Source organism: Castor canadensis, chromosome 3 (assembly GCF_047511655.1).
Source record: "Castor canadensis chromosome 3, mCasCan1.hap1v2, whole genome shotgun sequence".
In the NCBI taxonomy this organism is placed as follows: Eukaryota; Metazoa; Chordata; class Mammalia; order Rodentia; family Castoridae; genus Castor; species Castor canadensis.
This window is the reverse complement of record NC_133388.1, coordinates 135,770,595-135,789,414: the sequence shown is the minus strand read 5'-3', so window position 1 is coordinate 135,789,414 and position 18,820 is coordinate 135,770,595. Positions and strand designations below refer to the sequence as shown.

At 36.8% G+C, this 18,820-nt stretch overlaps 1 protein-coding gene across 3 annotated transcripts in view; it reads right to left on the bottom strand.

Moving 5' to 3' along the window:
* Kcnb2 (potassium voltage-gated channel subfamily B member 2) overlaps window positions 1–18,820 on the bottom strand; it is a 420,708-nt gene that overhangs the window by 381,600 nt on the left and 20,288 nt on the right. For all 3 annotated transcript variants that reach the window (XM_074068703.1, XM_074068702.1, XM_074068701.1), the window contains exon 2: window positions 10,993–11,663. In XM_074068703.1, coding sequence (XP_073924804.1) covers window positions 10,993–11,571 — 579 coding nt within the window. In that variant the 5' untranslated portion in view covers window positions 11,572–11,663. The remainder of the gene's footprint in view (window positions 1–10,992; window positions 11,664–18,820) is intronic.

Here is an 18,820-nt window from a genome sequence, read left to right as displayed (position 1 = left end):
GTACCTGGTACATTGTTAAACTATGCCTATCAGAACAGTTTGCTACCTTGTAAACTAACTCATGCTAATCTGTACATAAAACTCGGGGTGGGGGGGTGATTAGCACTTTGTAAACATCCCATGTGATTTAAAATATTCATAAGCTAGAGACTGAAAAATAAAGATCAGTGCTTAAAACAGATTTTTGTTTGGAATTTTAATATTACTCATAATGCAATTACTTTACTTATATAATACAACAATTTTCACACCTGCAGAATTCATTTAAGAAAGCTAATAAAATGTGCTAGCTTTTAAACATAGCAAATATGAAATGGCAAATTCATGTTATCCTTGATTCTAGCTTATTTCGTATTTTCTTTCACTGCACATGTAGTTCATCCCATCTGTAGTATAGTAAATTATCACCTTTTAAAAAATAAGATTGCCTACCAATGTTTTTCTGTCTCTAAACTAAGAACCACACTGAAGTGGAACAGGTTGCTCACCTCAAGGATATTATACAAGGCCTCTGCTAGTTCCCCTTGTATGAATGAAATGCCATGAATTAATCACAGCACAACTCTATTGCTTACATTGTAGGTAGTGACACTGATTTGTTTTTTCCATCTAACCAAATTCTGGCTGAAACCACATGCTCTGACAACAATGTACAAGTTAGATAATCCTCTATGACATGCTCCAGAGACAGATGTAACTCTGAGATGTACACTAAAATTTGAATGTTAAAAGGGAAATTCAAAAAGTCTATTTAGTTGAGGACTTAACTTTGATGATACCAGATAGACAACTACAGTTCAATGTCCAAAACTGTGATTAGGTTTTACATTGATTAGAGCTAAACCAAAGGCCAGAAGTCCTTTCTTTCATGTGCAAGTATCCTGAGGCCCTGCAGTGAAGGGTGCTCTGTCCAAGCAGTCCTGTCCAGAGCTGTGCCAGAGGCCTGAGGCATCTATTTAAAAGTGCCATTCAACACTGTAGTTGCATCAGGAGTGAGTCAATGAGAGATAAGGTAAATGGTGAGCTCTAGGGTGGCAGTGACCTCTAGCATCCTGAAACAAAATCCTGGGAGACTAATGAAAAACTTCTTTCTATTCTTGGACCATCAGAGCACTTCCTGTGGATTTCCATGACCAATCAGATGATCACAAAAATTTATATTCTAAATGTACTGACTGTCTTACTTGGATGACAGAGTTGCATCTATACAAAATTACCAAACACATGTGGAAGTTCATAGCATTTTTCTGCAGTGAGCTCTTTATATAACATGTTCTAGTAGGTGGCAGTAGGTGGCAGAGAATAACATCTCTCTCTCTCTCTCTCTCTCTCTCTCTTACACACACACACACACACACACACACACACACACACACACACAGGTGAACAGACGTAGTTCAGGTGTCACTCAGAGAGGTTCTGCTGCTACCTGGTTTGGCTACCACAGATACAGAAAATTGACTGCACACATACATTACATCTTTGTACTTCAGGGACTTGTCCTTTGTAATATCCAAGGCATTCTTTTACTTTGGGCTTTAGAGAGACATTAAAGGGGTGATTTAAGGGGCAAAAATTCTGCTCATTTTATGCATTAACTAAGGAGTTAACTTAAACTGAGATACAGACATAGTCAAAAATAGTAAGTAGGTAGCTCATCTGCTATAGTTCTGATGTTGACTTTTAGTGCCCCCTAGAAAAGCCTTAGAGAGATGAAATCAAATATCTTCCTCTTTCACTTTTCCATTATCTATCTTTGTATCAGTTACCACAATTCTCTGTTTTCCATTGGTCCACGTCTATTTTGGTTATTTCTGATTTAAGGCTGGTGATAGCAGTCACAGAGGAGTCTCGGTCAAGTCCTTCAAAGTTCTCATTATAAACTAAAAAGTCATCATCAACTGTAGTCCAGGAAATACAGGGAAAGAAGAAGGGGTAGGGCTGGAAGTTGCTGATACATACAGGAAGTGTACCTTCCTTTAATGCCCACAAACTATATAGAACATACTTTCGGTTGCTGCCTGGGGTCATCTTTCTCCTTCTGTACCTCCCTGAAGATACAGGAGGGCTTTAATCCAGGTTATTGATGAGCAAGAATAATTTCCAAGCTGAATATACTTTTAAAAGCTCCTATCACCTATTCTAAATGGGATATTATTTTCTTTTTCTTCTTTTCTCTTTGAGACTTAGTCTCACTGTATAGTCCAGGTTGCCTCAAATTCGTGATCCTTCTGCCTTCACTTCTCAGGTTCTAGGCTTACAGTCAAGCACCATGTCCAACAAGATAGGATATTCATAATGAGAGATATCTCCTGAGAACTTTGTAGATCTCTACTATTTCATAAAATTTCTCCTCTTAAGTGAAGTAGTACTAAATGAAAGTTAGTATATACAACAATGAGGACAGAAAAACAATTTGGTTTAGCTGACAGTGGAAAGTGACCAACTAACACACTCATTATCAAAGCTACTAGCTGTTACACACCAAGTTTGCATTATACATAATTCAAATTTATGCCTCAGTACATTAAAGATTATTGGATCTCTTGGCACTCTAGGGTTATTTTCAACTAGGATAAAATCAATGCCCAAAACAAAAATCTATTTTAATCTATGGCTACTTCATGTATTATACTTTAGCAGCTGTTTTTCCCTATGTAGCTATGGAATTTTTATTCAAGCAATTCTTCTTGAATCAACTTTGTTAGTTGTTTTGAAAATCTCCTTTATCAGAATGGGAAATTTAAGTTGGGCAACAGAGCCTCTTCATCAAAATGTCTCTTACTCTGGATCACAGAGGTAAAATTTTCTAATCATTAACACAAATTTTGCTTACCTATGGATTTTAAATTCTATTTTAAAATTGTCAGATTGTCATTTTTAACTAAAATCACTTAAAATGTCTTATAGAAAATGAAGCATTCCCTAGTGTTACTATGGCAATTTAAAGTATATTTTTTCTAGTTCTGTTTTTTGCCTAGGATATTTTTTTAAATTTTATTTGAATAATTACTACATCTATTTCTAGTAGTCTGCCTCTTTTGTGGAACAAGGTACAAGGGCCGAAGAATTAAAAATAAATAAGTGTCCAAGCTTTTTATTTTTGTACTCTTTAAAATTCAATAAAATATTCAGTATTTTATATGCAATATGTCATAGGTGATAAGACCTAATTCAATATTCTATAAGAAACAAACATGCAGTCTCCATGAAAAGATCATTTCATTTTGCGCAATATGCCAAATATTGCTATAAAATACAAAAATGGTTAATCAAAGGGAAAATATCAGTGACATTCAAAATAGCATCTTCTCAAGCTCGATTCCAGGACAAATAACTGTTCTGTCTGACCGTATTACAGTGCTAATTGGTAATATGACCATCAGTATGCCACCGCACATCACCTATATTAAAATACCAATTTTTATAAAGGATGCCCTGGATTCTCTCTAACATGCTGCAAGAAAAAGCTGGATGGTAACAATGCAAATCAATACAGATAAGACAATGAGTGACCATCTCCTTGAGGAATCAAGGCAATTCCATCTGACTGGTACATAAACTTTCAGAGCAAAGTTCCACTAGGAACCATAAATGCTTAAAAGTAAACAATATGGGGAAACTATCTGAGGTTAAGACACCTGCAAACTTGGACTCTTCTTATAAACTCTTAGCATTTTAAAAGCATTTGTTTTTCTTCTTTCTCTTTAAGTGAGAAATATAACTCAGATAAGAACATTCACTCACATTGTTCAAACCCTTCTAAAGTCTTCCCAAGTGGAGAGTGTTAAATATTGTGACCATTCCTTCATAATACTTATGCTTACCTAAAATAGCAGATCATTCACTTTATAAAGTCTCTCACTTGAAAGACATAAAACAAATCTGTTATTAACCAAGCAGTGTACATTGATTTGCACAGCCAGAATATTCAAATACTGCCAATGTATTCTGGCTTGTGATAACATTAAGCAATGTAGACAGAGCTCCTCATTTTTCTTTTCTTTGCTTTGAAAATGATAATTACTTATTGAGGTGTAAAAATCAACTCTAAAAGAAACCTGAATGCCTTTTCTCTCTTAATGAAAACCAATGATTTTTCAAAAGAGATAGAAAAACTGCTTGAAAATTAAGACTGGCTCTCTTCAGATGCAATCAAGAAACAAAGAAATGGGAAGTGCAGAAATCCTGGATATTTCTTCTTTTTTTTCAGGAATATACATGGCTGTGGGTGTAGCTCAGTGGCAAAGCACTTCCCTGGCATGTGTTAGACCCTGAGTTAGATTCCCAGCACTGAAAAAAAATTACTCAGCCATAAAGAAGACTGAAATTATTCCATATGCAGGAAAATGGATGAAACTGGAAAACATCATATTGAGTGAAATAAGCCAAGCTCAAAAGGCCAAATATTGCATCATTTTATTCATAGTCAGAAACTTGGTCTAAAATGATAAAAATAACAATAATAATGGGACTTGAGTACAAAAGAGACACTATGAGGTGGTTCGTTGGGAGGGGGAGGGGAAATGAAGAGGGTAAAGGTTGAAAAGCGTTGAGATATGTTATTTATATATGTATAAAAGAACTCACCAAATACTGTTTGTAAAAGAGAGGGAGGGGACTTGCTCAAAATATACTCTGTGCATATGTGGGATTTTCACATGAAACCCCTAGTACTATTAATGACGCCTAAATAAAATAATTTAAATGTACACATGAAGTGACCATGCACTTTATTGTGCAAATGAAGACACTTTTATGAGGGAGATGCTATCAATAATTAGATTGAGACCAAAAAAAAAAAAATCAGTGCTATGTCCATAAAAACATGGTACCCTAAGTAAGGGGACAGTGGGTATGAACTTTTTATGGACTTCCTCTCATGTTCTTGCCCTACTCATCCTGATCAAATGTGGCTGCCTGAGCAGAGTGGAACCTTTTCCGGGCAGTCTTTCAAGGAAAGCAGACAAGCATGAATCTCTAAACATGACCACTGGTGCTACAGACCGACTATTTGAGACATTTGGACCAAAACTCCATGTTGCTTTCTATCTTATTCTTTATGTCTAATTTCTTTCATGATTTGATCTCTACATCTATGTGGATGACATATTTTTTAAAATGAAAAAAACAAATCAAGTTCAATGTCCACAGATTGGCCAATTCACTTAAACCTCATCTTCTATTAGCACCTCTGGACTCATGTACTATGTTATTGGAAGAACAAGTGACTTAATCTGTACAGTCTGGCTGTAGAAAGGAAAGGAGAAGAAAGGAAACCATGGATAACTAACACCAAAACAACATGGTCAGCATGCTAGTTAGCCCATGGCCAATCCTACATAAAAGTTACAGACCTGCCCACTACAAGTAGGCAGATTTCTGTATGAGCGCACACTACAACACTTCATATTCTTGGCCTATTTAAGATTTTAATGGCTACTGTTATTTAAGTTTTTATCACAAAGGAAGCCATGATAAAGCTAAAGGGAAAGAGCTATATAGCCAGAGGTGTCCACTTCCCTATATATACAGCCACAAGCACAACAGGTTTCTGTTCTTGAATTAAAAGGAAGTCATTTGTGGTTCTGTTCTAATACTTTTTATTCATTCAAAGCATTAGAATAATTGATCCATCTACTATAAAAAGAATGAGAATGTTACACATTCTTACCCCTTGATGAGCTCACAGATTTATGTTGATTTATTTTCTCTTTACTGTTTCCATGGATTGAAAGGTTCATGCTTTAATCCAGTTGAAAGAGGGACTATGGTTCTCAAGGAGTCATCATCTCATTGGTAGGGCAACCAACAGTGAGAAGCTCATAACCTTGACTCCTGACTCTCCAGGGAGCAGAAGCTATAGACTCTGTACATCTGCCACCAGCAGCTGTTCCATGATCTGAGTACAACTGAGGTCCCCCCAGCCTTCCCAAGCTTTCTTTAGGTGCTGTGCTATGCCGGGCTAACAGTCACGGCCACATGGAGTGTGGAGGGAAGGAGGCAGAGGCTGGACACAGTGTCATCTCCTTCTTCTGAAGCCATTTCAATAATGCTCTCAGGGGGAAAAATTGGCTCTATTAGTCAAAGGGTGAAAAAGCTTAAGATCTTACAATCATTTGCAGCCCTCTGAGCTCCACTCTACCTGACAAAATCTTATTCCTTCTTATTCTTTAGTATTAGTTTCTCTGCTCTCCTTAAGGAGAATTTAAATTTAACTTAGTTTTTCCCATTAGGGGGCTATTAATGAAAACAGTTTTCTAGCCATCATTCCCTCCTTTCCTTAAGCTATAGAGCCATTTTCTGCCTGGCAAGTTGAGAAGGGGTGGAAAAGAAAAAAGAAGAGGAACAGAAGAAAAAGGAGTGGAGAGAGAGAGGAAAGGGAGGAGGAAGAGGAGCTACTCGGGATAATTTCCTGAAGACACATGCAAGAAAGAGAGTGAGAAGAAGCAAAAAGGAGAGTAATAGGAGGAAAGAAGGGAAGAAAAGGAGAAGGAAGACCGGGAGGAAGAAAAAAAGGAAGACGTCAATGAGGGAAAATGTACAAGGAACAGGTAGCTGTGGATAAATGAGGAAATTGAGGAGAGGGAAGCAGACAATACCCAGTGCTCCACTGGCCCCATACCTGCCCAAGCTCTTAGGTGGCTGTCTCTGTTTTGTTCTGATGAACAGAAATATAATTCTGTGGATTTTGCCTTCTGTTCATATCAGATGAGGGCTACTTACAGTCCAGCTTCCTTACCTCCCTGCTGTCTGGCACTGTTCTACACACCCCCTCTCCGACCTGTGCTCCCAGGTGCAGGCTCAGCCATGCCTACCTGGGTGTACCTGAGACCTGGTAGATTTCCTTAGTTCTCAATCTTCTTCAGATAACCAGAGTGAGGGCCCATATAGTATTGACAAGTATAGTCTCTTTCAGATCTCAGGTGACTGTGGTACCTGCTGACTGACTGTGGTTCTTTCATCCCAACCCTGAGAACACTGCAGGCCATAGGATCCATTTCCCTTCCAGGCTTTCAAACACCTCTCAGACTGAAGCCCCTGTTTAGTATTCAAAGGGGAACAACTACTGCAGTTCCTTTGGAAAGAGACAAGGGAAGTAAGAAAAATGTTTACAATTCAGATATTGACCAAATTGTCCCGGCCTGGAGGAGGTACAGGATCAAATCTAATCCCAAATTACTGCCCAGGAAACTGGCAGTCAGTTAAGCCCATCCCCTGGTCTTGCATGGACCCATGTGGCAGTAAACTAGACAGCCGGAGTTCAACATGATGTTACCCAAAGTGTTGTCCCAGCTATTCTTCAGGATCCATATGTGTGTCACACATTCATAAACAACCTCAAATTTAAACTCTACATTATCTCTACATGAGACAGGCACCAAGATATGCTGACAGAATTGAAAGAAGACAAAGTTCATCTTATAGACAGAAACTTGTATCCCAGTACCAGGTCATACCATGCCCCTGAGGACTAAGAAAAAACCACTTCTCCCTTCCTTCCTTCCTTTCTTCCCCCTTCCCTCCCTCCCTTCCTCTCTCCTACCTTCCCTTCCATCCTTCCTTCTTTCCCTGTTTCCTTCCTCCCTTCCCTCCTTCTCCCCCCTTTCCTTCTCTTCCTTCCCTTCTCCTTTCCTTCCTTCCTTCCTTCCTTCCTTCCTTCCTTCCTTCCTTCCTTCCTTCCTTCCTTCCTTCCTTCCTTCTGTCCTTCCTTCCTTCCTTCTTCCTTCCTTTGCTGGAGATTGAATCCAGGGCCTTGCACATTCTAGGAAATAATCATTTTAGCCTTGTCACATTTTGTGAAAAGTACAATTATATTCATGGTCTTCTGCGTATATACAGAAATGGTAATATGTTAAAGATAAACATTTCATTTGAAATATATTAGATTTTTAAGTCCCATTTGGCTTTTTTTTCACTTACTAATACACCAGAAGCTTCAATTAATAAAGTGGCTATTTTTGTGATAACAGGTAGCCTGCTCTATAAGGGCTGAATTGTTCATTTTCAGGGTCATATGCAAAGATAAAGCATGACAGGCCAACAGTCTTTGCAATAATTGTGTATATTATGGTAGAAGCACCTAGCATAGGCCGAACAATTATTACATATTGAATATTTATTCCATGTCAATGAGTACATATTTTAATGTACCATGACATCTACCTGATGTCATAGGAAAGTTTTCTCATCGGAAAATTTTTCCTACGGGATTTGGCAGATAATCTTATAACTTTTATATTTTCTTTATTACAGAAATATTATAGAAAAGTTAGAAAATATAGAAAAACCATAAGAGAAAAACATATTTTCAATTATATGAAATCCTTGTTTAAGGCAAAAGAATATTTTAAATTCTGGGGCGAAGAGGGTGTCTTCCTAAGTTTCTATTTTAATGGCATAGCACACATGGAGCACATGTTCAACTGAACGACCACAGTGAATAAGCACTATAAACGGAGGTAAACAAAGGCACATCCTCCTCTAAAGATCTCTTTTGTCCTAAGCCAGCAATGAAGAACACAGAAACTCCAAACATTTCCACACAAGAGTTTCATGCATATGTCGCAGCCTGATATATCCAAACAACAAAGTGCACAGTGAGAGCTGGAGTATCATTCTACTGCAGCTATTACACTTGTTCTTAAGTTACGAAAATACTATTCACACATACCTGCATTATTACACCACCTCACCAAGAACCGCTCCAGAAAAATAAAAGTTATACAACTTGAGAAGCATGCAGAAAAAGGTACTGCTTTATAGAAGGCTAATTACCTATAGAGCTAATTTTAGAAGCCTCTAAATCTCACACACGAGCAACCCTTTCACTAAACTACTATAAACAAAATGTGAATAATCTCCATCATACTTCATCATTCAGAAAGGAAAAAGTAGACATTTAAATAAATAAACAAAAGTCCTTTATGAAAAAATTAGTAAGGAATCTACTTAAGGAAATAAAAATTCACTTAGCTTCATTAATAATGTACTTATTTATAGTTACATAAAATTTTGAAAAACCTGTGTCCTTAGCTGTGGGTACAGTTTGTAGGTTAGAAAGCTTATATATACATAAAAACATAATTTGAAACAAGTTTAAATTATTTGTCCGATGCACAGGATACATTCTGGTATATTGTAACAGGCCATTGTCAACATCATCTTCACAGAGATGGAGGGATAGATGCTGCTTCAAAAATGTAAAGATCAAATGTATTCCCTTATCTGGGACCTTAATTGGGCTATTGGTCCCATTATAGTCTTACTAGAAATTCTTCAGAAAAATACATACATACATACATATATATATATATATATATATCTGAAACATCTTTCTGTAACAGTACTTAATTCGTTAATAATGTTATGAACAAATAAATGAAATTAACCTTTCAAATTTTCTTGGATTTGGCTGCTTATTTCCATGTAGTTAGCTCAAACCTTCTGGAACTTTTGAAGGAACAATGATTTACTTCTTAGTTGCCTAATGTCTTGAACAAGTTAATTTAATGCTCACAATACTCAGTCAAATCTAGAGTCTATGTCATTTACATTCAAAATTGACTCCATTTTTTTTAGTGGTAACTCAAATACATAACTGAACATGTGACATAGCAAAAGGCAATAGCCTTCCCCAGTCAAACCCAGAAATGTGCCGCATCTATTTCTTTCTTATATGTAAAACAAAAATAAACAATGGATTCATAACCATAGAAAACAAAACCTGGTTGAAATCCTCTATTTGCCACAAAACATGCATTTCTTCATTATGTACAAAAGAAAGACATTTTATTTCATTTAGGTGCATCCTGGCCAGAGAGTAAAATGCCTTTAGAAGTCATTCAGAAACAAATCAGAAAAATCACACAGTGCCTGAAGCAGTTTTATGATCGTCTGCATCAGCTGGTCATTTACATTACTTATGTTGCAGATTATCATGTAGAATCTGAATTTCTGGTCAAAAGGCTCAGATGGCTTACTACACTTCTGTAACCACTAGTGTTTATAAGAGAGAGGATATTCAACAAAACCGTAAGTAATCAAAAGAATTCCTACAATGACACCCCCCTCCCCTTCTCCATTCCGTACTGCATTTCATCTGTTATGCATAAAACGTCAATACTAGCCTCCTGCAGCTAAAGATGACTCTTTTGACTTTTTACTTATCACTCACACTGCAATACAGAACTAAATATATGAGATGAAAATCGGTTTGTGCTAACCCTCAAAGCTCTAGATAAAATTAGATAAATAACATCATGCTGTTGAATTAAATGCCAATATGTGTGACAAAAAACTGTCTCAGAGACTTAGATATACGCAGGCACAACTGAAAATATGAATTTATCTTCATTTTAGGCAAACACTTTATGAAGTCTGAGATATGGTAATACCTCAATTATAAAAGAAAATTCACTGCCAGAAACCTCAGAGTAGAGCCCACAAAGAAAGGTAAATGGATGCACACTGTAGACTGACTCAGTTCTTGCATGGCTTTGTAAGACAGTTCTCTCCTCATGCATGTGGCCCTCAGAACTCAGCTACACAAAGCCACGCTCTTCTATCGAACCTCCACAGAACCAGCTCAGGAGGCACCTCCTCCACTTCCAACGACAGCACCTTCCCTTTGTCCAAGATGGAGCCCATGTCCACGTCTTCTACAAGACTCTGTGCCCTATGGGTCTAAGTTAGGGTTTTCTCCTCAGCCCCCAAATAACTGACGCCATATGGTGCCAGGGAAACCAGAATCTTTTTCATAGTCTGTTCCAAGAGATAATGAAACCTATGAAAGTGCAATATCATTTTATGCATCACACAGAACAAATGACTATAGGTAACTAAATAAGATGTTAGGGAAGGATTTTTCACTATCTGAGTAGCCACGTTTGGTTCTGTCTCACCAAAGCAATGAAGAAAATTATACTCCCTGGAGCATGGGGACCACCTGTTCCAACCACGCACAGGCACCAATACCATGGCTTTTCATACCTTGGCAGCCACTGATGAGTTGGGCTTCTCCAGCAAGTCCCATAGTTTCTTCCTTTTCTCAGGGCAGCAGGTGTTATCAAACTCTTCTCCTTCTCGCTCCCGCATGGTCTCTGCCTCTCGCCTCAGTTCTTCGTTCATTTGTTCTTTCTTCTGATGGTATCTGGCTTGGCAGCAGGACTCTAAGTAGATCTCATCAATCCCCCAGTAATCAAGTTCTTGGCCAAAAGAGAGCGCACACATTTCCTCCATCATGTGGAGCTTCCCTGTCCGGTAGAAATTTAAAATGGACGTGAAGGCTCCAGGATGTCGGTCAAAGAAGTACTCATTCTCGTTCAGATTATAGTCATCGCACACCTCCAGGAGGCTCTCGTGTGTGTTGCAGTCTCGAAGCTTCCCCAAGCGTGTCCTGGGCAGCCTGTCCAGCGTTCTCCACAGGACTTCGTGGTTGAGGCCTCCCACGTTGATCTTAACTCTCCGTGAGCACGTTTTACTCCTGATAATGTCCACAGGTTCTGGAGGAAGAGAAAGTGTTGACCTTGATGTTTTTCTGTTTAAGCCAGAGGGAGCCTTTTCTGCCATTTTGAACTGGACAAAGCCACAGAGCCAGGGTCCTTAAAATAATGAGGTCAGCTGAAGCAAAATCTCTCTGGGGCAGGCATCTCCATTGACAACTGGAAGAAAACAAAGACCATTTGGTTATTTGCATTTTCCCTAGAATACTTCCTATTCTACAGGATAGACCTGTTGCTACAACCAGGAGGCATGATATTAGTTACTCACTCCCTTTTAGGGGTATAAACCTCTGCTTTAGGACATAAGAATGGGAAAAACATCACAATGTACCTCACAGAAGAGGCTGTGTATTCACTTGTAGATTGGCAGCTCCCAAATATGTCACCAGAGATCCCCTCTCAAGCAGCAGAGTAAACTTCCCATGTGCTGATGAAGTCTTCCTAGGGAAGCCACAGCTAAACTCACCACTCCTCCAACCTGTCCAGTCAGTTCCTGTCCATTCTCCAGCACAGGTTTATGACTTTCCTATCGCCATACCCAATCACCCAAGCTCAAACTGAGAAATCTTGATCTATTCACCCACATCCAAATAAGCACGAAGTCTTACAAATTATGTCTTCTAAACAACTCTTAAACCCTCCGTCAACTTTATTGTTTCCATCACTAAAAAGCTGGTTAAAACCCTTGGCATCTCTTGCCTACATCTCTTTAACAGCCTCTTATACTTATTCTGCATTCTAAACTCTAGTTTTGACCATCTAAAAACCATTTGCCATAGAGCTTCTGGAATGATCTATGAAAATACTCATTTGACCTTGCCACTCATGGGTTTTAAACCTATGAAGGCTCATTGTTATAGGAAGCATAGAGTATGACCAGCCCTGAAAAGTGTAGTCAGCCCCACTAGATCTGCCCTACTTCTCTACTCATCTCTTATCTCTCCTTCATCACTATACAGTAGCTCCCCCCTTAAAAGCAGGTGAAGCACTGACTATCAGTGGGGGTCCACTGATGCTTGAAACTGGAGAGTACTGAACCCTATATATACTGTGCTCTTTCCTATATATATGCAATTATGACAAAGTTTAATTTATCAATTAGACACAGTAAGAGACTAACAATAACTAACAATAAGATAATCATAACATACTATAATAAAAGTTATTTAAAATTTATAAATAGTTTATTTCTGGGACTTTCCATTTATTGTTTTTGGACCTTGTCAGAACATGGGTAACGAAAATCACAAAAAGTAAAAGTGTGGATAAAGGAAGAAGTGCTGTATTTCAACAACCCATACTGCAAGCACCATAGCTTCCAGCGCCTGTTCTGTCCATGCTATGTCCAGGAAGAGCTTCTATCTTTCCTATTTTCTTTTGACTAATTGTTGCCTGATTTGCAAGACTCAGGTCAGATATCACCTTCTCCAGAAAGTTCTTAATATACTCCCTCTTGGATCATGAAACTCTGTGAATATCTCCTCTATGTCAGCATATCACTGCAAAGTAATAGTGTACTTCCCACAGTATGTTAGGAACATTTGAGAACAAGGACCATCTTTCTCTATGATTAGATCACTATGACCAAGCACAGCATTAATACATTATAGAGGTTTGACATATGTAAAAAATGATCAATCTTTGTTTTCCATAAAGCAGTTGATAAAATGAAAGTATATGACCAGAAAATGCATAAATGGAATTACTGAGATCACATCCCTAAAATGAACCTGTGTTTTACCTGCGATGTGTATACAGGGTATGTCAGTGTGTATGTGTATATTTTCTTTTGCTTCACAGCTTTTTTCTCCTTTATACTAACTCTTTAAAATAATACTGCTCTTGTATTCTTATTGATTTATTATATCGATTTATTATTGATTATTGATTTATTATTCTGATCTGCAGCAGCAAAACTCCTCATAGTTATCTTCTAAATACTGTTGCAGAAAATCATGGAGCTTCAAGTAATTCATCGAAAATACCACCTTTAATGCAAAATACCATGTTTCATAAGTCAATGGCTTATACCAAAGGGAACAACTTGTAGATTTAAGAAGTTCTTAATATTAGAGCTCTTTTGCAAGATGCACACCAATTTCTGCATGCCCATGGTTTCTCCATCCTATAAGTTAAATTTATTTCTCCATCAGGAAGCCATGTATCCTTTCATAAGTAAGGCTTATGAAAAAACAGGACCATATATGAAATACTTCAGATATGGCCAGCAAATATATTTGAATTGGGAGTTTCCAACTCCCAATGGTTCAGAAGTATTTTAAGCATACACACACTTTCCTCACAGATAACAAAAATGCTCATTTTTTACAAAAAGAAATAAAGAGTAATGATTGAGTAAGTCACTCAAACTCTCTGAGCTTCAATTTCCTTATCTGCAAAATGAGATTAATAGATAGGTAGCAATATGGTGATTAAATGAGATAGTTTATGCAAAGTGCTCACTATGGGGAGGTCTATATGAATAGAATAAGAATAAGAATATATAATATATATTATATATTATACATATTCTTATTATATATATTATACATATTCTTATTATATATTTTTTATATATGATATATATATTGTATATATATTCTTATATATATATAGATACATATACATACATATATATATATACACATATACATACATATATACATATATATATATATATATACACCAAAAGTTTGGTTTGCAGCTACTTAAAGAAAATGAAGAATAAAAGCTGTATCTGTGACTGTTAAATAAATTCTAGCATATCTTCTGTCTTCCCAGTACATTATATACCTACAAGGCCTGGAATTATGGGTCCCACATTTTTGCTACCAAGTACTGTATCCACAAATGACAGGCAACTCATTGTATGCATCTTAGTACCATTGATGTTCATATATGGATCTCATATTCAAGTGACAATGATCTAGTAACATTTTTTAAATTGAGCAGCAATATCAAAATCAGGCAAAACCAGCTGAAAATATTAGAGATGGGGCAATTCCAGTGCTGAATCTGAATGCCTAGTCTTCATTAAATAACTTCGCTGTAAGGGTGCTAACATCTCAACAACCCATATAGATTCTGACTAGTTCACATGAACAATAAGCAGTGAGGCTAATCTGTTTTGAATTTGGATATGAATGAACTTACCCTTCTTGGAATATCATGTATTCTACTAATGTGAAGAAGATAAACAGTTTTTGAACTGATTATAGCAGTTATGAGGTTTTCCAGAAAGAGAGCTAATGCCAGCATAGTAGTGTGATACAAATATCTCCTATCTGTGGTCAAGGGCATAGTGTAACTTGCCTTCTTGTAAAAGTCATCACTAAGAGCAAATACTATGTCAGAGTCACTGGTATGTTACCATTTGCTTTAAATAATTTCATGCCTATGATGTATAGTAAATTTTCCTTTTTGTAAGTAAAATGTCTCAAGTCAAAAGTGAAGAGAGGTCATAAGACTTAAATTTCAAACTATCTTCTTCACTGATCAAGAACTTTCTATTATAAGAAATCCAGTGTTGATTACAAATCCCACAATAAAAGACAGACTGAAATTCAATGCCCTTTCTTTAAAGCACGGAATAGAGAAACACAGGGTGAGAGAATAGCCTGTTGATTTGATTTTCTTAAGACTTAAAGATGATCTGCTCTGATTATTGTTACTGTGGTTAAAATTTCTTTACTCTCCCATGACAAAATGTTCCACATTACTTGATAAAGAGTGCAGACTCAAAGGCATAAATTCTTGAGTAGTTGAAGAGCTGTGAGTAGTGTTCAGCGTCAATCAAGTTTTCAGAATAAGTCGGTAAGTCAGGTAAACAGCAGAGCATCAGCCTCAATCAACAAACCCTTCAAAACTCACTGAGCCTTTCTGTCTGCCAGCTGTCATTCTCCCTTCTCACTTCATCTGTGGTTTTCTCTCTTTCTCTATTGCCCCACATACTGCGTGTCTTTCCTCCATTCCATCCCCTCTTTCAATCCTGTTCCCTAGATCTTTCTGTCTCACAACCTATTTAACCAACCACAAAATCAACGAATATACTTCAAAACTTGTGCCTACTTTATAAAGTTTTCTATATCCTATCTTAGTTTAAAAATAAGCCTCCTGAGCAGAAAATATTGTGTCTCCTGCCAGAAGAAGAGAAAGACATCTAAACTGAATTGCTTTTGGGGGAGTAGAGGATTCTCGGGATTGAATCCAGGGCTTCACACTTGCAAAGTGCATACTTTACCACAGAGGTACACTCCAGTCCAATTACTTTGTTGTTGTTGTTGTTGAGATAGGGTCTCACTAAAACACAGGCTGGTCTTGAACTCCTGGACTCCACAGATCCTCCTACTTCAGTCTTCCAAGTAACTGAGACTTCAAGAAGTCCCTTCATGCTCATGGTGCCTGACTCAAGATGCTTTTGATGGAAGGTTAGGAGGTTGAGGACATCAAAGTCCAGTTGGGCTGACCTTCTGCTTCCCCCTTATCTTTCTGATTAGACTTTATTTTCCCTCACCCATTAAACAGTGACATATCTATGCACATAACTCTTTGATACCCTATGACAACTGGTTAATTTTTCTCCTCCCACTGTGATTCAGTGGCCTTTACCATTCTACACCTTCAATCACCATCCTTGCTTTAAATAGAATTTTAGATAGAAATAAACTTATACTACATTACAGTCATTGAAAACATTTTTTCATATCTAGTTTCTTAAGAAAAGGTGGTTATCATATTTCAAGAGCCCTTTAATTTTTACATGGCGTGAACCAGACTACCTTCAGAACACCATAAAAGTTTCACTTATTTAGTGTTTAGTTGATTTTCTATACTTTAATGTTTCTCTTTTAATCTATGTTCTTTTCTAGCATGTTAATTTTACTTCTAACAATGAATCTGTCAGTTCCCTCTGGGATAGGTATTATGTCTTGCCACTCCAGAGTGTTTGCAAAATTTATGTTTTTAATTTTAATAAAGAAAGTGAATACACTGCTACATTTTCTCACATATAATTTTACACATGAAATTATGTCTATCATAATAATTTTACCCCATAAGAATTAACCATGTAATTCAATTGAGTCTGTAAGTATAATATACAATGTAGCAATTCAGTGCTTAAACTGTATAGATGTTATACAACTGTGTAAAATTTCTATATCCATATATATATATATATATAAATATATATGGTCAGTTACAAACTGAAGACATGCATTTATATCAAGGACAAAACCTCAGTGCCCATTTTCTTTTGATGGTTGGTTGATTTATTTCACCTTGTTGACTCAATTGAAAGTGAAGCCTGCAACAAATCAGTGTAAATGTTCAAAACATCCCTTCATTAGTCTGTTAGAGAAAAAAGCGACTCTTTAAACAATAAACAACAACAAACATTTGAGCTTTGCACAGCTGTACCCTGCTCCTACCAGCAGCGTGGAATTATGCTGCCACCCGTTCAGGGCCAAAGCTGACAAAACACAACTTTCTGATCATGGCATCATAATTACAGCTTGAGGTTCCAGGTTTGAGGGGGGATTTTTTTTTACTGTAGTCTCAAAAATACTAGCATTATGTCATACACTTGACACTTCCTTAGTGTAGCTAGGCAGGATAAGTCACATGTACAATCCTGTGAATACAAAAAGCAAAATTTTCTAAAGCTCTAAGTAATGTTTAACATTTCATTTTGGTGTTGCTCATACACACTGAGCAGGCATATGCAAACAAATGGCTCTGAGCCCTTTAAGTCTATGCCACATTAGGTACAGTTTCACAACAGTTTCTGAAATTTTCATGTATAATATTAAATTGTAAGCTTTCTTAGCAGTTACTTCTGTTTCAGAGAGACACAAGATTATCTGCAGTAAATATCTGGAGATAAAGGCATCATGACTATTAGATGAAAATGTAGTCAATGTTTTTAAAAAGTTCCATTTCCTGCTGAAATTTTAAAAAGCAATTCCAAAACTTACTAATTAAAAACAATAAAATAATGTCAAGTTAAAAACAAATCAAACATACTATGTAGATACAATATGTTAGAGGAAGGTCCTATAACCTTTCAGCTATTCCAAGCAATTGAGCAGAACTGGATTGTATCAGAACTTAGAAATATTAATTTCATACTGTCTATGGTTTTTCAATATGTTAAGTTCCAGTAATAACTGAAATACTGCCCTTGTCCTCAGAAAGGTAAAATGTATTTGTTTTCTGCAATCAAAGGCTGCTAATGTCAATATGTTCCTCAATTTTAGCACAACTATTTACTCCTTAGTTTAAAAAAGTCTAGGACTTTTCTCCTTGATATAACCGAGGCTTTTTTTAGATACACTCAAATGAAATCCTAAAAGCTTTGCTTTCAGTGGTCAAAGGAAGCATTGTGTTGCAGTAAGCAGGGGGAAGACAGGTAATAAGTAGGATATGTAATATGAGCATCCTTCAATACCATAGATGTCACCAACTTTATAAATAAACTATTTTATTTAGACAGCACTTTCTTCATCAGAATACAGAATTAAAGAATTAGTCCACATATACGTATATATTTGCTATAATTAGCTAACAAAAACTATAAGTTTACTTTCAGAAAAATGATCTGACAATAGCTGACAAAAATATCCTTTTCTACAATGAAATATATAATACTGAGTTGTAAAAACATCCTGGATCTTTTATAAACTATAAGGTATAGTTATGGCTGGACATTTTTAGTATGCTTCAAAATGTACAGAAAAAAAGGGCTCAATTTTTGTATGAGCATCCAGCCATTCCACTAGTGGATTTCCTATTATGACAGTGAAAGTGCCCTTTACACTGAGGCCAGAGATGTGTTCTTTTAAATGTCTCCTTTTGCAAAGTCTTCTGAGAGTCACAATGGAATGCAGAGGATAAAGAAGAAAGGTGATGAGAAAAATACAGAAGGCAACCAACAGAGGAACTCTTAATACCACTGAAAGTAATGGCAAACAATGGGCTACCCTGTAATCTCTTGAAAAAAAATCACAACTCTCAGTCCCTACTTAGTGTTCTATGTGGATGACACAATCTGCTACTTGGATTACTGACAAATAACATATTCCATTTGGATGTTTGACATAAGGCAGATTTAACCTCTATGAAACCAAATGAAGAAATTTTCATGAAATTTGGGAGAATTTTTTTAGATCATGTGACAGTCTGGAATTTTCAGGAGTCAGATTTTTGCACAAAGGACGTTTTCAGTTGGGCTCTGCTTAGTAGTAAGCATAGACTACCATCAATGTTTCTGTCCCTATTTCTCCAGCACGTGATAGGCAATATGGCTCTCTTAAAAG